This window comes from Xyrauchen texanus, chromosome 6, assembly GCF_025860055.1.
Source record: "Xyrauchen texanus isolate HMW12.3.18 chromosome 6, RBS_HiC_50CHRs, whole genome shotgun sequence".
NCBI lineage: Eukaryota > Metazoa > Chordata > Actinopteri > Cypriniformes > Catostomidae > Xyrauchen > Xyrauchen texanus.
The window spans coordinates 11,921,963-11,945,341 of NC_068281.1; the positions used below are offsets into that span (position 1 = coordinate 11,921,963).

The following is a 23,379-nucleotide window of genomic DNA, read 5'->3' on the forward strand; positions in this document are numbered from 1 at the left end:
ACTTTCACCCACATATGTATAATTTGTCGTTTCCAAATTTGTTTGGTGTAGCAAAGACCACATAGCATGCATGGAATTCAAACTCTTCATACATTTATGGATGCAAATATCATTTTGAAAAGTGGCTGATTTAATATCTTAATTTAATGTGACAGGGTTGAATTGTTGAGACAATACCCATCTTACTATAATATACTTTAAAATATGAATACAAATGATGACATTTTTTACTTGTTTCCACACCCTGCTGTTGAAGAAATTTGAATGATGTTACATTTGGTTAATAATGTCATATATGGGTGGAACTTAAAAGTTTATGGGCTGAAAATGGCTGGTGTGATGGGGTTGAGTTCAGGCTGAAGGACAACACTTTATAGCCTGGTTTATATATAATCATGCATCCTCAGCATAGGAACACTGTAAATATTTACATTAAATACACAAATTATTGACAGGGTGCATATTTTATTAATTATTTTCTAGGTATAATTCAGTGTACGGCCTCAGGGACATAAATTATTGGAGAAAAGGTGTTGAATATCTTCATTATTTTCACGCATTATCGCTTTCAATCCAGTTTCAATATTTTCTATTTAAGTAAAATGCTCCTACGCTCTCATCTTGAGCCAAGATGGCGTCCGTGGCGAACAAGCTGTTCAATGTTTAGCCTGCAAGCAATGTTGCAGTTTGCTGTCCTTGTGAATCACATTACTGATACTTATTAACGAATGAGATTTTATTTTATATTAGTTTGCTATTTGGTGTGACATGAATCAAATACCATGGGGCTTTTTTAATGTTTAAAGACATAGTTTTGGAAAGGCCGAAAGAGTGTGTCCTACCCCTGACCCGTGGGATTGACAGTTATATCCGCCCAAACAAGGCAACTGTCGAAGTAGGATCAGAAGCCGGTATGATGCTCACTTTTCTTTTACCATTATTCTATCGCATTGTTGGTTACTCTGGTTATTAAAACTATGTATATCTAGTCTTCACACCATGCACATTGCAACAGCATGAACATGTGATGGAAACATTTTGGTGCGAAGCAAATGGATGTCTAGTTTAATTAGTCGTGCTAGCTATGAGTGTGAGTCAGGCTAATACATATGGGCTACTGCCGTTATTCTGTCAAAAGAAAAGTGAGTTCATTTTACACGCTGGATTCCTCTGTTTAGACTTCTGTACATTAATTTTATAATGGTGCTTAACACAATGCAATCCCATTTCTCTGCCACGATGATCCTATATAGTACTGTACGCCGTATTTTTGTTATATATTTTTTAATTTCACCTTAATGCTAGTTTGACGCAATCAAAATACTAAATTGCTTAAAATGTTTCGAAAAGATTTGTTCTAATGGAGGAAGTCAATGAGAACCCGGAACTCTTGCTCGATATTGACGCTGATTCGATACGGCTGCCCTTATTGTCCACGCTTAGCGATTTGATTGGCTGAGAGTCAGGTCAAGTTCTGCTGTCAAATGTAGCGAGAGAGACAAACAGAACATGTCAAAGCCGTGATAAATAAGCCTTGCAATTGTATGAAAATAAGTTAATGGGTGAAGGAAAGTTTCACTTTGTTTTCCAATTTTTTACATGTTTTACTACACCAATTGCATGTGTAACAGTAGGTTATGATTACCTTTTGAGTCCTTTTGTTAAGCAGACACTAACAGTTGCATTTTATCATGCTCAGGAGGAAAGATGTGGATCCTGTGTGTTAGACTGCTGGCTCTGGGCTCTGTCATCTCTGTCATCTCTGTCAACGGAGACTCCAAAGCTGTCACAACAACATTGACTGCTAAATGGCCCTCTACACCTCTTATGCTGGAGGCTAGGTTAGCTATCCATGTGTCTTTGAAGCTTAGACACAATTATGTCACTGTTAAATATTGCATGTTTGTTAAATATTTAATGCTGCAGTTTGCTTATTATTGTCATCAACTTTGTTCCCTAGAAATATAAACCCCAGTGTACTCTTGAGGGGATTGTATTGCAAGTCACTTTGGATAAAAATGTGAACATACTAATAATGTTGCTTTTGTGCCACAGTGAATTCCTTGCTGAGGAGAGTCAGGACAAGTTCTGGGACTTTGTTGAGGCCAACCAAAATATTGAAAATGAGCATGATGGTAATTTTAATCTGAATCCTGTCTTTTACTTTCATTATTATACATGACTGTATGTGATATTGGCCTTTGAAATCTCGTGTTCGATATGCTTCAGACACAGATCTGGCTTACTACGAGCTCATCATAAAGAGAGTTAGTGAGCTTCTGAGTCCAGTGCAGCTGAACCTGCTCAAGTTTGCCTTGTCTCTGAGGGCCTATTCATCCACCGTTCATTCCTTCCATCAGGTCAATGGAGCCTTTCACTGTAGACTCAAAGTTTATCTGGAGGAAACCTGTTTGACTCCACTTGTTATTTACTCAACATGTGCTGTATGTTTGTGTAGATCGCATCGAATGAGCCTCCTCCAACTGGCTGTAAAGCTTTCTTCAATGTTCATGGACAAACGTCTTGTGACACAGAAAAACTTCAAACCATTATAGATACTGCCTTAGAACGGTAAGTTAAAACCCTGTAGCCATCTTTACAACAACAATAAAATGTAATATATACATGTTTATAAATGCAGACAAACACACTTTTTATCTTATAAATTGTTTTACCTTTCAGGCCTAAACCATACCTGTTCAAAGGTGATCACAAGTTTCCATCACCCAATCCAGAAACACCCGTTGTCATCCTTTATGCTGAGATAGGCACCAAAGAGTTCTCCAGATTCCATCAGCTGATGCTGGCTAAAGCCAACGAGGGCCTGATCACTTATGTTTTACGACACTTTCTCTCGGTAAGAAATCTAGACCAGAAACTTAGAAGAATATCATAACCGTATAATACTTAGATCAAAATGAAAGGTGTTTAAAAGACAAATAGCTTTCAAATGCAGTAAAAGCAGTCTTTTTATGTCATAATGCATGTGCTTAAAGGAATAGTTCACCTAAAATTTTTTATTATCTTATTATTTACTCACTTGTGCTATCCCAGATGTGTATGACTGACTTTCTTCAGCAGAATATCTCTGCTCTGTAGGTCCATACAATGCAAGAGAATGCTGATCAGACATTTGTAGACCCACAATTCACAAATGAAACAAAAGAAGTAATGCGTTTGACTCCAGTGTTTAAATCCATATCTTCAGAAGGACTTAAATGGGTGTGGGTGATAAACCGAACAATATTTAAGTCATTTGTTTGTGACTGAGATATGAAGGTGAAAGTGGAGATTTAGAGTAAACAAATGACTTAAATTGTGATCTGTTTCTCACTCACCTATTATATCGCTTCTGAAGATATGGATTTAAATACTGGAGTCTTATGAATTATTTATGTTTCCTTTATGTGAGTTTTGGAGCTACAAAGGTCTGATCACCATTCACTTGCATTGTAAGGACCTACGGAGCTGAGATATTCTTCTAAAAATCTTTGTTTGTGTTCTGCTGAAGATAAAAAGTCACACACATCCAGGATAGCATGAGGGTGAGTAAATGATGAGAGAATTTTCATTTTTGGGTGAACTAGCCCTTTAAAAAATGTTATCTACTCTGCCATGCCTGCAGAATCCCAGCAAGAATAAAGTATACCTGTCTGGATACGGAGTGGAACTGGCCATCAAAAACCAAGAGTACAAAGCGAAAGATGATACACAAGTTCAAGGTTTGATAGCATCCAGACTGGTCACTGTTGTTTTATTGTGATGTATAATATATATGCATGTATATGTGTAATTTAAAAACAGATGTTCTAATTAGAAAATTTCTTTTTTTTCTTCCCCTTTTAAAGCTGGAGCTGATGTGAATGCCACAGTAATAGGTGAAAATGATCCTGTTGATGAAGTTCAGGGTTTTTTGTTTGGTAAACTCAAGTAAGTGATTCACTTCATTGACTAAAATGAATTATTTTATTTTAGCAGGAAAGCGCATTAGCTCGATTTTATTTTGTCTGGCAGGACTATTTATCCTGAGCTGAAGGAACAGCTGAAGGAGCTCCGCAAGCATTTGATCGAGAGCACCAATGAGATGGCTCCACTCAAAGTCTGGCAGATGCAGGGTGAGGTTTCAGCACTGGATTACTGCTGGTGTGCACAACACTATCTTTTATAAAAATGGAAAGTTCTGAATCTAAATTGTAAATTCCTTGGCCGCTCTTGAAGCTGTTCTTAAAAAGCTGATATATGCACATCATTGATCACACATTGTACAATCAATGTTACTACATTGCTTTGCTTACTTGTAACTTACAGCTAAATATATTAACTATACTGTCCCCTTTAAAAAACAAAAGGTGAACTTGGCACATTTACAATAATGCTGCAATTTAAAGGCCTTTTAAAATCAATTATGACATTACCTGTGAGTAAATAAGCACTCAATTAGTTCAGTGCTCATTCTGACAGTCCCCCACTGTTAATTAGCTGTGGTTCTGCTGGCCTTGTGTTGTTGTCAAACATGAGTCCCCCAGGCCCAGAGCTCATTGTGTCTCTATCAAAGTGAAATCAGCAGAGACTAGTCACATCTAGAAAAACTTAGCCGACACAGAGTCACAGTTGAAGGCACTGTTTCTGTCCCAGTGGTACTGAAATGGTGCCTTAACAAATGAAATGTATTAATGTTATATGTAGAATATGGCAAAATATGCATGCCATATACAGGTTATTTCATGAACAGCACATTATTTTTTGAGCTTTACATGTCAGATGTTCTGTATCAGATCTCAGCTTTCAGACGGCCGCACGTATCCTGGCAGCTCCTTCTGTAGATGCTCTCAATGTCATGAGGGATTTGAGCCAGAACTTTCCTACCAAAGCCAGGTAAAGGGGAATCTCTCTCTCTCTCTCTCTCTCTCTCTCTCTCTCTCTCTCTCTCTCTCTCTCTCTCTCTCTTAAAAAAGCTTAGCGTCATATTAAGGGAATTGTGAAACATGTCAAAACTATGTACATGAATTAAAGGAGTAGTTCACTCAAAAAATGAACTCCCCCTCATGCCATCTACAGAACACAAACAACGTTTTTCATATATAAAAGTCATATATAAAAGTATAAAGGCAGCATAAAAGTATGCCAAAAGTATGTGAGACAAAAGGAGTTGTATTTTGGTCTGTTCTCACCCAAAAATTATGAGATTGCTTCAGAAGACATGGATTAATGGGGCGGCTGTGGCTCAGGTGGTAGAGCGGGTCGGCTGCTAATCGCAGGGTTGGTGGTTTGAATCCTGGCCCACACGACTCCACATGCCGAAGTGTCCTTGGGCAAGATACTGAACCCCAAGTTGCTCCCAATGGTAGGTTAGCGCCTTGCATGGCAGCTCTGCCGCCATTGGTGTATGAATGTGTGTATGAATGGGTGATTGGGACACAGTGTAAAGCGCTTTGGTAACCTCTGAGGTTAGAAAAAAGCGCTATATAAGTGCAGACCATTTACCATTAAACCAGTTGAGTTTTATGGATTACCTTTATGCTGCTTTTATATGTTTTTTGGAGATTCAAAGTTTTGGTAACCATTTGCATGCTTTGTATGGACCCTACATAGCTGTGATATTCTTCTAAAAATCTTAATTTGTGTTCTGCTGAAGAAAGAAAGTCATACACATCTACAATGGCATGAGGGTTAATTAGAGAATTTTTGGCTGAACTATTTCTTTAAGAGAAAAACAAAATATACAGTGTAATTGACAAAGAAATATAAAACGGATGACATTCAAAAATAAAACAGGAAATAAAGGAAAAAAGAATATTACAATAATAATACAAGTACTAAGGAACAAGAATAGAATAGGACACAAGTCTCTCTCTTTGTCTTTTTTCTCAACTGCCAAAAACAGACTATTTCTTCAATTCACACAAACAAGTTTGTCCTAACCAGATGTGATGTGATAAAGCGACAATCAAGTCAGATCTCTTCTATAATAACTGAAATAAAAAGTTTTTTTTTTTTTTTTAAATAAGAATCACTTGTCAGTTCCCTGTCCTAATCATGATGAACCAATAAATTACTGTATATTCTATTTAACATTCTGTATGTCAAATTTTCTCTCCTTTTTCAGGTCCTTAACAAAAACGGTTGTGACTTCAGAGATCCGTAAAGAGATTGAGGAAAATCAGAAGGTGAGGGGCACCATTGTCTTTTTTTTCTCTTGTTCCCTGAATCCATTTCTCAAAGTTGTGGTGTCAACATGTATTGTCATTGACTGCATAAACGCCCTTACATCTGAACCACTGAGATAGTGGACTGAAAGAAGGGGACCAGTCATGACTTTGTTTTTGCCACATAATTGATAGAGGAAAACCTTTATGATGATTCTCACTTGCAGTATATATATATATATATATATATATATATATATATATATATATATATATATATATATATAAAAATGTCTGTGATAAAAGACAGTAGTTGCAAACATCTGTTTTAGTTGGATGAGTTAATGAAATGGAGAATCACTCTTCCGCAGACCTCCATCCCTGTTTCTTCTCTCTCCTCTATGTCGGAATGTGTGTAAAAGCTTTTGCGTTTTTGCCGAAAAGGAAATGAATGAAGCACTTGTGCCGAATACGGTTTATACACAACTTCTTTAATTGTTTAGCCTGTTTCCTTTCTGTGATTTAAAGCTGTTTCTTGCCTCTTGTACTGCTCCTCATCCCTCAGTGTAATTGCATGCTGGGAAACATGACGAATAGAGGTTTTTAAGGTTCTCTAATGAGCTCACTTGCTCTACTGGATGTGCCTTTACCAAATAACAAACATGAGTGCGTGGGATAAAAGCATACCCACATATATATATATATATATATATATATATATATATATATATATATATATATATACACACTGTAAATGGGCTGAGCCTCAAAGAAGTCTGTTTGAATTATAGATTGTATTGAGCATCCCTTACCTTTCAACTTTTGTTCTGCTCTGTGAAGTCACAAGCTCATGCTTCTTTCTAGAGATTTGCAACCCACAGTGCTTGGGTGGTTATAATAGGGCTAATAATGATTGTGCTGTACCTATTGTACCGTTCTCTGCTCTCTGCTGTAGTATTTTAAAGGCACGTTGGGCCTCCAGCCTGGAGACTCGGCTCTGTTCATCAATGGACTCCATGTTGACCTGGATGCGCAGGATATCTTTAGGTGAGCATCCTGATCTGAAATCGTTTTTCTAATTAAGTAGTTTGTTTTAATGATTGGTTGGTGCTTACCTAAATAATTCCTAAAAAAATTTGAATCATAACTAAATGATTGTGTCTGTTGGAGCCACGGATAGCTATTGGCACATATGAACATGCCAATATGAGCTTAAATTTGTGTTACATTTTCCAGTTCCCCTTCAATTCCTGTTCTGTCTCTTAATAAAAGTGACTCCATCCTTCCATCCATCCATCCAATTGACTGTTGTTTATCTTTGCAGTATTTTTGATTTGTTGAGGAATGAGGCGAGGGTCATGGAGGGTTTGCGCAGTCTGCTCATAGACACACCATACATCCACGACATCCTCAAACTCAACGTCCAGCCATCAGACTCTGATTATGCTGTGGACATCCGCAGCCCTGCAGTTAACGTGAGCGATATTTTACGAGACTTGTGTACTTATTTACTACCGAGAGTAAGGCTCACCCCCAATCCCTCTTATTCTTACTTTCAGTTTTGTACGTAATATTACCAAAGCTGCAGTACACTTACACAATGAAATAATGACAGAAAACATAAAAAAAGAATAATGTGCCATTTGTGTTAATCATAATGAGAAAAAATGTATCAAAGAGAATAGAATAGCAAGATATTAATAGACATTAACGGAATAGTCCAAGAACAAATTAGCTCATCATTTACTCACCCTTATGCCATTCCAGATGTGAGTTTTTCTTCTGCAGAACACAAACAAAGAATTTTAGAAGAACATCTCATATTGAGGAATACCTCTGTTGGTTCATACAATGCAAGTGAATGGTGACCAAAACTTTGAAGCTCTAAAAAGCATATAAAGGCAGCATAAAAGTAATATATATCTTCAATAATTTAATCCTTAATGATTTAAGTTGCCTGTGTTCTGCAGAAGAGAGAAAGTCATGTACATCTGGGATGGCATGAGGGATAGTACATTTTTTGTCAACTGTTCTTTTAAGACTATTCTGCTGTACAAGCAACCAATGAGCTTGTGAATATAACCCTTTCAGTCTCATTTTCTAGTGGATTAATAACCTGGAGATAGACGGCCTGTATGCGTCCTGGCCCTCTAATGTACAGGAGCTACTGCGACCCACCTTTCCTGGAGTTATTCGACAGATCCGCAAGAACTTTCACAACTTGGTATGTACATCTGCTGCATTCCATCTTTATGACTCTTATTTTTTTTTTCAAATACTAGCTTTTGACAGAAAACCCACAGAGAACCGTGTTTTGCAAATCATTACCAGCAAGCATTTATCATTCATGCAGGTGATGATTCTGGACCCTACACACGAAAACACAGCGGAGCTGATCGGCGTGGCTGAGATGTTCTACAGTAACAACATCCCACTTAGGTCAGTCTGAACATAGATATAGATATAGATGTCATTACAGGATTATGATTAATATTGACTTTTTTGAAGTCAGAGCTGTGGCACAACAAGTTCGATTTTGGTCTGCCCCATGACTTCGCTTTCCTCAACTACTTTCCTGTCTCTCTCCACTGTTCTGTCATATAATAAAGTTATGAAAAGGCCTTAATTTACATCACATTTTACATTTACCGAAGTGACTTGCAGTGAATTCAAGGAATATATTTTATGAGTTTGAGTGTTACCTTGTAAACGAACCCATGACCTTGCCGTTACCTGCGCTGTGCTGTAGAAGCTACAGTACATGAACACAAAAAATAAAATAAAATTGTGGCTACATGTATGCGGGTTTAATGGGATTCTCCCATTAAAGTTGATAGGCCAACTGGGTAATCTGTGGGTGGAGTTATTGTCTTTTTGTTACTAATAAATGACTCAATTTCTGTCTGTCTGCAGGATTGGATTGGTTTTTGTAGTGGATGACTCCGATGATGTTGATGGAATGCAAGATGCTGGTGTGGCTCTACTTCGAGCCTTCAACTATATCTCTGATGACGTGGACAGCCAGATGGCCTTCGATGCCATCATATCGGTAAGCCAACATCACCTGGTTCCATGTTGTTAACTTCACTTGCAACACTTTAGAAAAATGTCTTAAGGGCCATTTATACAGACTGTGATATTAGCACTACAGGTCACTAAGTTTTTGTGTTGTTTTGTAGCAGGTATTCCAGCTACTGTATAGAGGTGGCCCGATATGTTGGATTTGCTGATTAATCCTGGCTGATAGGTGCATTTTTAAAATAATCGGCCACCGATAGTTTCCGATATTTATTTTCGGTTTCATTACTCGGTAGCTGGGGCTGGAGGATTCTATTGTCTGAATTCCTTGGTTCTACAGCAGTGTTTCTCAACTGGTGGGTCGTGACCCAAAAGTGGGTCACAGGTCCCACTTGCTCAAGATGGCTGCTGCGTTGCGAGCTCTGACCCAATGTTGCAGTTTTTTTTTTTTGTTTTGTCTACAATTTTTATGTTTTTCATCTTGGATGTTGTCTGCCTTATGGTCTACGATAGACAAACACTTTTGGACATTGGTTCTGCAATAGCACACCGAAAACCAGACTGTAAATACCTCAATGCCAACCTGCTGTTTTCAAACATGACAGCGGAGCCCTTTGTCTGAGCAGCCGGAAAATGGGAAGGAGAGCCGGCATTCTCATCAGACAAAGACGTTGTGCAAATCGACCCCCAGTACCCAGTATTCTACTGGCAAATGTTCAGTCTCTGGACAACAAGCTCTATGAGCTGAGAGCGCAGATCTCTTTCCATTAAGAGACGAGGGACTGCTGCATAACAGAAACTTGGATGTCTGTGGAGATTCCAGACTCAGCCATCGAACACACGGGGTTCTCAGTGCACCAAGCGGATAGAGTGAAAGACCTTTCAGGTAAAGGTGGTAGTGTATGTTTTATGATCAACAAATCCTGGTGTGATCAGAGGATATACATTCTATCAAGTCTTTCTGCTCTCCTGATCTTGAACTTCTCATGTTTCTATGTCGACCATTCTGGCTTCCGAGGGAATTCACAGTGGCCAATATCACAGCTGTGTACATCCCCCACAAGCCAACACAGACCGGGCACTCAAGGAACTGTATGGGAGTATAAGCAAGCAGGAAACCACATACCCTGAGGCCGTGTTCATTGTGACCGGGGACTTTAACAAAGCCAACTTTAAGTCAATAGCACCGAATACTACCAGCACGTCAGTTTCAACACATGGGGGGACCGGGTTTTGGACCATTGCTACTCTCCCTTCCGGGATGGCTACAAATCCCTCCCCCACCCACCATTTGGCAAATTGGACCTCTCTTCCGTTCTGCTTCTGCCTGCATGCAGGCAGAAACTAAAACGTGAAGCACCCGCCCTCAGAATGATCCAGTGCTGGTCGGACCAGTCAGTTTTGATCACGCGGACTGGGAGATGTTCTGGTCCGCCTCTGATGACACCGATGTCTACGCTGATAGCGTAACGTGTTTCATTAGAAAGTGCATAGAGGATGTTTTACAAGCAAAAACAATATGGATCTACCCTATCAAGAAACCATGGGTTAATAGTGATGTTAGCACGGCACTTAATGTGCGGACATCTGCTTTTAATTATGGGAATGCGGAGGAGCATAAACAAGCCAGTTATGCCCTCCGCAAAACTATCAGAGCAGCTAAACGCCAGTATAGGGATAAGATTGAAGGACCGTTCAACACCACCGAATCTAGAAGCATGAGGCAGGGAATTAATATCATCACAGACTTCAAAGGGAATAAGAACACAGCCATGAATACCGCTGCCTCTCTCCCGGATGAGCTAAATCATTTTTATGCTCGTTTCGAGGGAAATAACACCGCCCTTGTGGAGAGAGCTCTTGCGGCCGAAGCTACAGAGGTTAGTTCACTCTCCATCTCTGTAGCGGATGTAACCCGATCCTTCTGACGGATGAATATCCATAAAGCGGGCTCAGAAGGCATTCCGGGCCACGTAATCGGAGTGTACGCGAACCAACTGGCTGGTGTTTTTATGGACATTTTCAACCTTTCCCTCTCTTTGTCTGTAGTCCATACATTCTTTAAAACATCCACCATTGTGCCTGTACTTGCTTAAATGACTGGCGTCCTGTTGCTCTGACCCCCATCATCAGCAAATGCTTTGAGAGATTACATCTGCTCTGTGCTGCCCACCTCACTGGACTACACTACACACTGCTCTCTCCCACCTGGAAAAAAGGAACACATATGTGAGAATGCTGTTTGTAGACTACAGCTCAGCATTCAACACCATAGTGCCCTCCAAACTTGATAAGAAGCTCTGGGCTGAAACAGCTTGCTGTGCAGCTGGATCCTGGACTTCCTGTCAAGCAGATGGCAGGTGGTTAGAATGGGCAGCAACATCTCATCACTGACCCTCAACACTGGAGCCCAGTAGAGTGTGCGGTATCGCAGCATCAGGACCCGCACCAGCCGACTCCATGACACCTTCTTCCCCCAAGCAATCAGACTTTTTAACTCTTGATCTCTCATGATCAAATACAGCTGCACTGCACTTTATTAATCTTACACTAGACTGTCGTAATTATATTCTCTCCTTACAACACACTATCTTCCAACAGCCTGAATGTCGATACTGCACAATACAACCTACTGTATATTTTATATATACTATTTTTATTGTATACTGTGTATTCTATATTGTGTGTATTGTACACTGTACATTGTATATTGTGTTGTGTGTAATTATGTGTATATTAGATACAGTATGTAAGTTGTGTTGTGTAAATCTAATGTTTATTGGAAATTGGTATATGTCTCATCACTGTCATGACTGCTATGTTGCTCGGAACTGCACCCAAGACTTTCACCACTGTTGCACTATATTTGGTTAAGTGACAATAAAGGCATTTGGTTTGAAGAGGTTCTCCCATTGAAGATTTGCTGTCGGCCGCCAAAGTGATGGCCTATTTAGGACTGCCGAGGCAAATTTAATGATAATCTTGCATTCACCTTAAGGCTTCTCATCTGCACTGATCTGATATTTTCGTTGTGCGATTAAAGCTTTCACACAAGTGTAATGGGACCAGCTCACTCTAATGATCTGCTCTGCTCTCTGGTGTGCGTGCAAAAACCGGCTTTCCTCGATATTGCGGCATGCAGACCTCAAAACTGATGTGACCCATTTCAATTCTAATGAGACTTTTCTAGTTTAAAGCATTACGGAAAATTCATTGAAGTTGCCATGGAAAGTGAAACTTGCTGAAGTTCAGCACTATTTTATATTGAGTGGAAAGTTTTCATTTATATTATAGATTTTAAAAACTATTGGCCTGTTTCCCCACCTTAGTTATTGGTATCGGCAAAACCCACTATTAGTCCACATCTACTACTGTGCATAGCAACCCATAGCTATTAATGTCTGTTCAAGGCTGTGATATAATTGTATCTGGTGTTGTTCAGATGTTGAATAGAGTTCCCAGTGGAGGCAGACTAAAGGTGGAGCACGTGGTGGGTGTGTTGGAGAAGAGATATCCTTATGTGGAGATCAGTAGCATCCTGGGGCCTGACTCTGCCTACGACAACAACAGAAAAGTGAGAAATTTTCGAACTCTCTGAATGAATATTTCGATAGTTTCCTATCTCAGATTGGCATATGCATGCATTTCTAAAGAACAATCAATACTTTAGTAAATATGATAATGTTAAGTCAACTTTCCTCTGCTAAAAGCTCCTTATGTCTTCCAATACTCCCCCTAATGAGATCATATGTTCTGTATCTCCACAGGAGGGAAAGGCTTATTATGAGCAGACTGGTGTCGGCCCACTGCCTGTGGTGTTGTATAATGGAATGCCTTTGCAACGTGAACAGTTAGACCCGGATGAGCTAGAGACTGTTGTCATGCACAAGATTCTGGAGACTACCAGCTTCTTTCAGCGCGCTGTCTACCTGGTGAGAATTGCGGTTCCATCATGCAGTATTTACGGTGTCCTCTGCAGCAGTGTTGAGAAACGTTACTTTGAAAATTTGTGTTTCACTGACATTCTTCGTGATTTTCATTTTAACTCCAAATCTGAGAACTCTACATCCAAATTGAAAGGCTCTCAGCAGGCAGAAGATTGGTGCCTATAAATGCAATCTTAAAGATAACTCAAGTAGATTAAAATGCATGAGAAGCATTTAGCAAATGTAATATTAAAACATTAATCATTGACATTTGCATTCGGAAGGGATTCGATTTCTCAGGGGACCTTTGAGTTAGCCTAAAAACAATTGGTAATTTGTGCTGGAATATTTACAGGGGTTATGTGAGGAAAAACACACACTTGTCAGATTCAGATGGGATTATAATCATAAAGTACTCCTCAGGGAAAACGAATCGGTTACCTTACGTAACCTCGGTTCTCTCTAGAAGAGGGAACGAGTATTGCATAAGCTAGCTTACGCTACGGGAAAGATTAATCTTTTCTGAGATATTGAAGCCAAAAAATTATCCTTAATTTTGTATCCATTGTCAACACAGTGCAGCAACTGCATACCTTGAGCGGGCTAGCTAGCGAGCTCATAGGTTGCTCTGCGGCAACTGCTGCAGCCTATAGACGAACTTGAGTGAACTTGCGTCCAATGACAGACGCCCGCGCCGTCACTGTATCAAAACCCGCCAAAATGGGCGTGGCTAGAGTGCATATAAGCGTAAGTTTGTAGGCTGGAACCCTGGTTTTCATTGAATGAAGCGAAAATCGCCGTGGGCGCGAAGCACGCCGGCTCACGCAATACTCGTTCCCTCTTCTAGAGAGAACCGAGGTTACGTAAGGTAACCGATTTGTTCTCTTACGAGAGGTTCTCTTGTATTGCGTAAGCTAGCTTACGCTACGGAACCCATTGTTAACGCCGTCGGCTCAAGCATCCACTGCATGAGCCCCGGGGTGGGGGACCGGGGAGCCCTTGTGAGTGGGGAATAATATTTGGCCGGCAAGAGTGCGGGCCAGTGTGTGTGTGTAATACATAAGCACATAGTGGGAAGGAAAAGACAGAGCGGCGGTTCCGGTCTGTGTGGAATGTGTCCCATCAGTGCAGCTCACCAGGGAGCTGTAGCGTATTAAACCGCTAGTAGTTTCACCTGCAGGGCGGGCACTTCCAGATTGTAAAATCTGACAAAGGTGGAGGGGAAGCCCAGCCCGCTGCCACACATATGTCGTGAATGGAAATCCCGCTGGACCATGCCCACGAGGAGGCCATGCCTCTAGTGGAGTGAGCCCTAATGCCTAACGGGCATGGTAGGTCTTTGACGCCGCACGCGGCAGCAATAGCGTCCACTATCCATCTAGACAGTGTCTGTTTCGAGGCGTGAAACCTTTGGTGCACCCTCCGAACGAAACGAAAAGCTGCTCGGAGCGTCTGAAAGAGGCGGAGCGCGCAGTATACAATCTCAGTGCTCTGACTGGGCAAAGGAGATTGGCGTCGCGTCAGCTATCGGATGCTGGCAGCGCCGATAGGGAAATGATTTGTGCTCTGAAAGGAGTACCGATCACCTTGGGGACATAGCCGTGTCTAGGCTTTAAAATGACCTTGGAGTCACTTGGTCCAAACTCAAGACACGCAGGCTGACAGACAGTGCGTGAAGGTCTCCCACACGTTTAACTGATGACAGGGCAGTCAGAGAAACGGTTTTGAGTGAAAGGTATTTCAAATCCACGGATTCAAGCGGTTCGAAAGGGGGCTTTCATAGCTCGAGAACTACGGAAAGATCCCAGATAGGAACCGATGGGAGCGCGGGGTTCATCCTTCTAGCTCCCTGAGGAAGCCGGATGACCAGCTCGCTTTTTCCCAGTGACTGGCCGTGCAGGGGTTCAGCGAGCGCGCGATGGCCGCCACGCACACTTTGAGCGTGGATGGGGATCTGCCCTTATCCAGCAGCTCTTGTAAAAACACGAGCAGCGACGACACCCCACATGTCTGTGGGTCCAGGTCTCTGTCGGTGCACCATTTTGAAAACACAGACTATTTGGACGCATAGAGTCTTCTCGTGGAAGGGGCTCTAGCATGTATGATAGTGTTTATTACTCCTTCTGGCAAAGCGACGGGTAGTCGTTGATCACCCAGCGTGCAGCGCCCAGCTCTGGGTGGGGATGCCAGATCGTGCCGCGAGCTTGAGAGAGGAGATCTGCTCTCACTGGAATGGGCCACGGGGCTGTCAGTGACAGCCGCGTAAGCTCCGGGAACCATGTCTGATTCTCCCAGCGCGGGGCTATGAGGTGCACCGAGTGACGCGTTTCCCTGATCCTCTGCATTACCTGTGGCAATAGCAAGATGGGAGGGAAGGCGTAAAGCGGGCGGTTGGGCCAGTCCTGGGCCAGCGCGTCCTCGCTTTTCGTGAAAAATACTGGGCAGTGAGAGTTCTCTTCTGACGCAAAGAGGTCTAGCTGTGCTCTGCCGAATATACTCCATAACTTCTGGACTGTTTGAGCGTGCAGGGACCATTCCCCTGGGGAAATATTGTCTCTGGACAGTCTGTCTGGGCCGTCGTTCAGGTGGCCTGGCACGTGCGTCGCCCTCAGCGAGCACAGGTGGCACTGGGACCAGCTCAGTATGCGTTTTGTCAGATGGAAGAGGTTCCTGGATCTGACACCGCCCTGACGGTTTAGATAGGATACCACAGATCTGTTGTCCGAACGGACCAGGACGTGGTGACCCTGAATGACCGGGAGGAAGCGCACGAGCGCGTACTCGACCGCTATCATTTCCAGACAATTTTTGTGAAGGAGCTTTTCCTGAACTGACCATAGGCAAAAACCGGAGAGCCCTCGCAGACCGCGCCCCAACCCGTGTTGGACGCGTCTGTCGAGATGACTTTTCGGCGAGATACAGCTCCCATTGTCACTCCCCGCTGATACCATTCGGCCACTGCCCAGGGCTGCAGAGCTGAGATACAGGTCTGAGTCACTCTGATCGGCTGGCGGCCCGTGGCCCAAGCCTGGCAAGACGCGTGGGTGTTTAGCCAATGCTGAAGCGGGCGCATGCACAGAAAGCCCAGCTGAAGTACTGCTGCGGCTGAGGCCATGTAACCTAGCATTCTCTGAAATTTTTTTCAGAGGCGTAAGGCTGTTCATCTGAAAGGATGCGGCTAGTCGCTGAACACGGCGCACGCGCTGTGTAGATAAGCGAGCCGTCATCGCCATGGAGTCTAGTTCTATTCCAAGGAAGGAAATTGCCTGACTGGGCTGTAGTGAGCTCTTGGTCCAATTGACTGCAAGACCCAAACTGTTCAGATGACTGAGGAGAACTGTCCTGTGAGACAGGAGCAGCGTATGTGACTGTGCCAAAATCAGCCAATCGTCCAAATAGTTCAGAATTCGCAAGCCCTGAATCCCCAGAGGTGCGAGTGCCGCATCCATGCACTTCGTGAACGTACGGGGTGCTAAAGACAGGCCGAACGGAAGGACGGTGTATTGATAAACCTGGCCGTCGAAGGCGAATCTCAAGAATGGCCTGTGACGGGGATTTATCTGAATCTGAAAGTAGGCATCGTTCAGATCGAGAGAAATAAACCAGTCCCCCTCGCGCACATGCGCGAGGAGTTTCCTGATGGTAAGCATTTTGAACGGTCTTTTTGCGAGCACCTTGTTCAAAACCCTGAGATCTAATATTGGTCTGAGGCCGCCATCTTTCTTGGGGACAAGAAAATAAGGGCTGTAAAACCCCGACTCGCTCAGAGAAGGTGGCACTCTCTCTGTGGCCCTTTTGCACAGAAGGTTTGCTATTTCTGAGCGAAGCATGCAGGCTGCTTCCGTGTTCACAGTAGTTTCGAGCTGCGCTCTGAGGCGGGGAGGGCGGCGATCGAACTGTAGCAAATAGCCCTGTTTTATTGTGCTTAACACCCATTTGGATATCCCTGGGATAGCTTTCCACGCTTTGAAGCGTAGCGCTAGAGGGTGAATGGTGAAGTCAGCCCTGATTGCGCATACAGCGAGCTGAACAGAATGTGTGGCCGCTTACTGTGCTTATGCATGACTGCTCGCAGACAGCAGGGACAGGCTGTTCTGTGAGTGACTTCCCGATTGAGGTGAATGGGGAAAGAGTCACATCTGTTAAGTGATCTTGCGAGCATAGTCACGGGCATGGGACTTACATACAGAGAGGTGTTTGCTGGCCGTGTGACAGAAGCGGGCAGAGAAGGGGCACGCGCGCGGATTAGGTGGTGCGTTTATTGACTAACACTCGAGCTGGCTGTGCCTGCTTTATGTGAGTGGGCTCTGATAGGGACACGGGAAGTGTAATGCTTGTGTGTAGGGGTGAACACTGGATTGTGGGCACATTTTCTACACATAAGGCATGTTTGCTTTTCACAAAATTTATTTTGTTCGCCGTGAAAACGGCATTTGAGTGCAGGCAAGCGGGCAGTATCACCGGTTTGTTGGCTGCTGAATCCACCACTGCAGTAGCCTGAGAGAAGGGGACTGACAGGGGGCGAAGCTTTGACGGTGGTCCGGCCGCGGCGGGACTGAGCCATCGTTTCCTTAACAAAGCTAGGAGGACTTCGGTTGCTTAGGTTTCAGCGCAATCTTAGTCCGAGGCCCGCGGGGGGGCGGCGGTCTGCAGCGGCTGTCAGAGCGCGTTCTAGGGCGGCCGCCCTGTCGACGCTGAGAAGTCTGGCTTTGCTGAGCTGGGCGCTGTGAAGAGGCTCGTGCAGGAGGCTGGTCACGTGGGCTGCCTGCAGAGGAGCTAGCGCGACGAGGCAGGAAGAGATTCATGGCTTGGGTGGCTTTCTGGACTTCCGAGAAACGGTCAACAATGCCACTCACCACGGAACCGAAGAGACCGGACGGAGAGAGCGGCGCATTGAGGAATGTGGAGCGCTCAGCTTCTCCCATATCGGCTAGTGTTAGCCATAGGTGTCTCTCGGTCAAAGTCAGCGCGGCCATGCACTTCCCTAGGGCTTGAGCTGCAGCTTTGGTGGTGCGAAGGGCGAGATCCGTCGCACTCCTTAGATCTGAAACAGCCTCTGGGTGCCTGCTTTTCTCATTCTCGGAGAAGGTCCACTTGGAGGATCTGTAAAACGGCCATGGAATGCAGAGCAGATGCGGCTTGGCCATAGGCGCATAGGCGCGGCCAACACAGGCGGAAGTAGTTCTGCAGGCCTTAGACGGGAGCACTGGCTTAGACCGCCATCTCGCGGAGGGCGGGCAAAGGTGTGCTGCTACCGAATCCTCGACCGGGGGGATGGAAGAGTAGCCCCTCTCGGTGGCGCCTTCCACCAGAGCAAGAGAGGTGGCGTTAGTTCTTCCTCGACTGCTGGATTCCTGGGCCGAGGAGGAGGCTTGGGAGCCTGACCACTCCTCGCTGTCCGAAGCCATGATGGAACAGCGGCCCTTATCCTCCGCCTCGTCATCAGAGATGGCAACAGTGCGGCCGCTCGGCGGCAACTGCGCGTCCCGGGAGGGCGGGGAGGGTGGGGAGGGTGAGCGAGGCTCGAGGGAGAGGCTCGGCGAGGTAGTCGCTTCTAACACCGGTTCCGGCAGCCTTTGGGAGCGGCGCTTCTTTCTGCGCTGGCCGAAGCGAAGGCGCGGCGGCTTCGGTTTTGAGTGCTTCGAGTCGAGCCCGCAGGGTCGACATCGAAGCTCCTCGCAGAGGTCGCATCCGCCCGTCAGCGGGCGAGCTCTGCATGTTCCAGTCCCAGGCAGAGAGCGCCAGATGAGGTGGCGGTCTCCGGCGCTGAGAGGGGCGCGCATGAGGCGCAGGTTGTGCGAGGCATCTTAAAAAAGACGCTCGTTGCTCTTTTTGTGAAGTTCGCTGAGGAACTTGCTTGCTCTAAAAAGGATACGTCGCCGGATGGCGTAGCTCGCAGGATGGCTGAAGGTGGCAAAGACAGCCGGCTTCTTCGAGCGCTGTCCAAGCTTGCTAGATGCCCCTCGAACGGCGACGCGGCTTCTGCAGTTCAGAGATGCGAAGACCTTCGCTGAATAGATGAAAATCAGGGTTCCAGCCTACGAACTTACGCTTATATGCACTCTAGCCACGCCCATTTTTGCGGGCTTTGATACAGTGACGGCGCAGGCGAATGTCATTGGACGCAAGTTCACTCAAGTTCGTCTATAGGCTGCAGCAATTGCCGCAGAGCAACCTGTGAGCTCGCTAGCTAGCCTGCTCAAGGTATGCAGTTGCTGCACTGCGTTGACAATGGATACAAAATTTGGCTTTTTTTTGGCTTCAATATCTCAGAAAAGATGAATCTTTCCCGTAGCGTAAGCTAGCTTACTCAATACGAGAGAACCTCTCGTAAGAGAACTAGTCCCATCCAAATAGGGCTTAAAAAGTCTATCCCCACCCGAATGCGATTGTCTGTGATTGCTAATATTTTGATGATGCTTCTCCTCTCCGCTTCACTACATGAACTACCGTTAAGATCTTACTTATGCATGCTAATGTTCTGCCTGCTGTGCACCTTTCAGTATGGATAAAAATTTTTTTGCAATCTGACGAAGAAATAAGAAAATAAATTCAACAAGGAGAGCCAAATCTTGAAAAATGCTAAGACTTGCCACTGGAATATCAGCGTCAGCTCAATGACGTAATATTTTAATAAATATTTTACAGATAAGTCTTGTTTATTATAAGCAGCCACTTCTATAAACTATTGTGAAGTTTATTTTGACAAGTAATTTATTATGCAAAATCAATAAATTATATAATTATGTAAAATAAACGTTTTTTAAATAATAAGTAATTTTACATTTAAATATATAAAGTTAACAGATAAAGATAAGTATATCACCTAAATGTATTCAATGTGTTCAACCTTTTGTAATGCCCACTTCTAGAAAACAAAAACTCCCTACACTGTAATAAACATTGAGAACTTTGTCCCATCCAAATCAGTACATGACATCACAGACAGTGAGTGAGAATAATTGTAACTCAAGCATCATTTAGCAAACTAATCCTGTCCAAATAGGGCAAAATATTACATGTTATAGTTTTTACCTGTGGACAAATGTTTGCCCCCTGACATATAGGTATGCCTGGATATAGACATCCTACCACTTGTTGTATAGAAACCTTGTGGCAGGGCGGAGGACGGGGCGGGTCGTTAACCTACACACCCGGTCCCGAATTAGCCTAATGTGGCAGAGCGGAGGGCGGGGCCGGGTCGTTATCCTACACACCCGGTCCCGCCCTCCGCCCTGCCACAAACCTTTATTTACTAACATGGGGGTGTGACCTATTATTTTCTCTGTCAATGCTTTGAGTATTGGATTTTAAAGGAATGGTTCCTGTTCAAAAATATGTTCAACCTTTTTTTCTCTTTGGGCTGTAAACCAAAAATGCAGTTTGTTCTGAAATTTCTGTGCATCCCCCCTCCTCTCCATCATAGAAGTACAGTTTAGGTTTGTTTCTTGTCAGTGGCAACTTTTAAAATGGCTGGTGAGGGTAAAATGATGAACTGTGTTTGAACGATGCCATGGTCTTTTTTTTTTTTTTTTTTTTTTAGGGTGAGCTGAACAGTGATCATGATGTAGTGGACTATATCATGAATAAACCCAATGTTGTCCCACGAATCAATTCCAGAATCCTGACCACCAGCAGGAATTATTTGGATCTCTCCGCCACTAGTGAGTTCTCGTCTAACATCTGACGCTATTCATATAAAAATCATATTTTCTCATTGTTTCACTGCATTTCAGTTCTTGAATCGTGAATAACTTATCATTTGTGAACAAACTAGTTTGAAATTTGGACATAAAACACGTACACCCTTGTAGGCTTTCAGGAATGAATATCTGCCTCATTGTGAATTCTGTGCTAAATGTCTTGTTTGTTCTTGAAAGCCCATTTATTTACAAAGATGTACAAATGAGACTGCAGGAATGATATTCATAAACTACTTTGTTTCTGCAAGTTATACAAAACTGAATTTTAAAAGCTTTTGAATAGGATATTTACAGTGTTCCAGAGAGCTGAGAGAAAGTCTCATTTCAATTTTAACTCAAATAGCACTCAATATTCAGAAATAGCTACATTCAAAATAGCTTTGTTTGGGTTCAATTATGAATTTGAATGTACCTTTTACCAAGAACAAAGCACAACCTTATTTTCATATTCTCCCCAAGCATCTAAAGCCATCCGACCCCACAAAGAACAAGTCTTGATTTTTTTTTGTTTTGTTTTTCCCAGACAATCATTTTATCGACGAATACGCTCGTTTTCTCTCTCTGGACACCAAAGACAAGAATGCAGCAGTGGCCAACAGTATGAACTACTTGACAAAGAAAGGTAAGATGATAGTATACCTTGATCTCCATGAGAAACGGTCTTCCTCCAAAAACACAATGGAGGAGGCCCTTACCCAACCAATTATGAGCTTGGCACCCACTGGGCCCACCCCAAGGATGGAAAAGTTCAGTTTGCTCCTGATTTACATCGTAAATATTAAATTATGGATTTAAAATGAAATAAATGGCTATACTCTGTTCAAATATTTGGTAGAATTCACACATCACTTTTACCTGTGCAATTACAGTGAATGTGGACTGGAGCTTTCAACCTTTAAAAAAGCACCATAAAAGTAATCCAACAAAAATATTTTCTACGTTTTATAACTCATGCATTTGTTCACAGAATTTGTTTTTCTGCTGTCCCTGACTGTTCATACTAAAGACTTCAAATTCAATTTGAGCACACTGGTCAAGGATGTTTGGTGCTTTTAAAATTAAATGTTGAAAAATATTATGACTCTTTCCTATCTTTGTAATTTATAAAGAAATCTCGACCTTTAAAAAAACTCTGTCTTTAATAATCCCTATCACATGACTTATTTGTTATCTTAAATAGTAGATAAAACCTTCTGTGTCTGTCCCGCCCCGAGAATTCGGCCTACCTTAAATCTTTGAGCGGGGCCTATTGGGTGGAGTTACACTGTGGGTCCTTGTTATAAAATCTGTCATTCCTGGCAAGTTGTGTCCATCTTACATTAATCATAAAAACACCAAAAATATCTGTGTATAATTAAATATGCCTGTATTTTTCTGTTCTTTTTTTTTTCCCCCAAATGGCGTTTTCAGGGATGTCTTCTGTCGATTTTTCTGGTAATTGCATTGAGCTGTCATACTCGCCGTACTGACCTTCTGCTTTTCATAGATCTCATCTTAACATTTGGTGTTTTACTTTTGTCAGACAATACCTACATAACCATTATTAACATAAGATGAGCTGTGGCTTAAATATATATTTCAGGTTGTTTACATCTTAATTTCTATGTAATGCATCTGTGGATTAGAACAGAAAATCAATCAGAATGATGAATGATGTATTTTTTTTACAAACTGAGGGACAATTCAAAATGATTGTCTGTGGAAATCAGCAGCATGCCAGAGATACTATTGATAGGGCCTGAAGTTGTTAATAGCCCTGGATATTCCTTTTAGATGTTGTGTCAAGTTTTAAGATTAGAATCTCTTTAAAACCAATAGAAGAAATGTTCTTGTTTTTTGTATTGATTTAAACAAAGCAGTGCATTTGTCATCCGTCACAACTGTCAGTGTGTGATGGATGAGAGAGAATCTCTTTCTGTCCTGTGGTCCTTTAATATTTTCTTTTACAAACGTTTACAGTTTTATATCGTCTTTTTTTTCTCCCAATTTGGAATGGCCAATTCCCAATGTGCTTTTAAGTCCTCATGGTCATGTACTGATTCGCCTCAATCCGGTTGGCGGAGGACGAATCCCAGCTGAGGACGAATCCCCCGTGTCTGAAATCGTCAACCTGCACATCTTATCACTTGGCTTCTTTAGCACGTTGCCACGGAGACATAGCACGTGTGGAGGCTTGACGCCATCCACCGCGGCATCCACGCTCAACTCACCATGCGCCCCATCGAGAACGAACCACATTATAGTGATCACGAGGTGGTTACCCCATGTGACTCTACCCTCCCTAACAACTGGGCCAGTTTGGTTGCTTGGGAGACCTGGCTGGAGTAACACAGCATGCCCTGGGATTCGAACTAGTGAATTCCAGGGGTGGTAGCCCTTTAACCCTGAGCTACCCAGGCCCCTTGAAATTGCCTGTCTTGACAGTTGGGATACTTCTTAATTATTTGGTCATTAAGGTTCAATATGAACAAGAGAAGCATTTTGGCTCATCACATCATTTTCACTCATCTTTCAGATTGCATGTGGAAACTGCATGTCTCTGCTGTGTAATGTCATTAAGTCCATGTGTACGTTGTTTTCTGACTT

General features: G+C 43.0%; 1 protein-coding gene across 2 annotated transcripts in view; it reads left to right on the forward strand.

Moving 5' to 3' along the window:
• Positions 1-882: 882 nt before the first annotated feature.
• LOC127645439 (UDP-glucose:glycoprotein glucosyltransferase 1-like) overlaps positions 883-23,379 on the forward strand; it is a 48,056-nt gene continuing 25,559 nt past the window's right edge. The window contains exons 1-21 of one of the 2 annotated variants that reach the window (XM_052129059.1): positions 883-911; positions 1,700-1,841; positions 2,056-2,135; positions 2,230-2,360; positions 2,459-2,571; positions 2,683-2,857; positions 3,626-3,722; positions 3,849-3,930; positions 4,015-4,115; positions 4,776-4,875; positions 6,107-6,167; positions 7,102-7,193; positions 7,471-7,621; positions 8,251-8,370; positions 8,500-8,585; positions 9,060-9,195; positions 12,607-12,738; positions 12,932-13,096; positions 20,634-20,754; positions 21,317-21,415; positions 22,204-22,227. In XM_052129059.1, coding sequence (XP_051985019.1) covers positions 1,708-1,841; positions 2,056-2,135; positions 2,230-2,360; positions 2,459-2,571; positions 2,683-2,857; positions 3,626-3,722; positions 3,849-3,930; positions 4,015-4,115; positions 4,776-4,875; positions 6,107-6,167; positions 7,102-7,193; positions 7,471-7,621; positions 8,251-8,370; positions 8,500-8,585; positions 9,060-9,195; positions 12,607-12,738; positions 12,932-13,096; positions 20,634-20,754; positions 21,317-21,415; positions 22,204-22,227 — 2,200 coding nt within the window. In that variant the 5' untranslated portion in view covers positions 883-911; positions 1,700-1,707. The remainder of the gene's footprint in view (positions 912-1,699; positions 1,842-2,055; positions 2,136-2,229; positions 2,361-2,458; positions 2,572-2,682; positions 2,858-3,625; positions 3,723-3,848; positions 3,931-4,014; positions 4,116-4,775; positions 4,876-6,106; positions 6,168-7,101; positions 7,194-7,470; positions 7,622-8,250; positions 8,371-8,499; positions 8,586-9,059; positions 9,196-12,606; positions 12,739-12,931; positions 13,097-20,633; positions 20,755-21,316; positions 21,416-22,203; positions 22,228-23,379) is intronic. The other variant, XM_052129060.1, reaches the window with a different exon arrangement.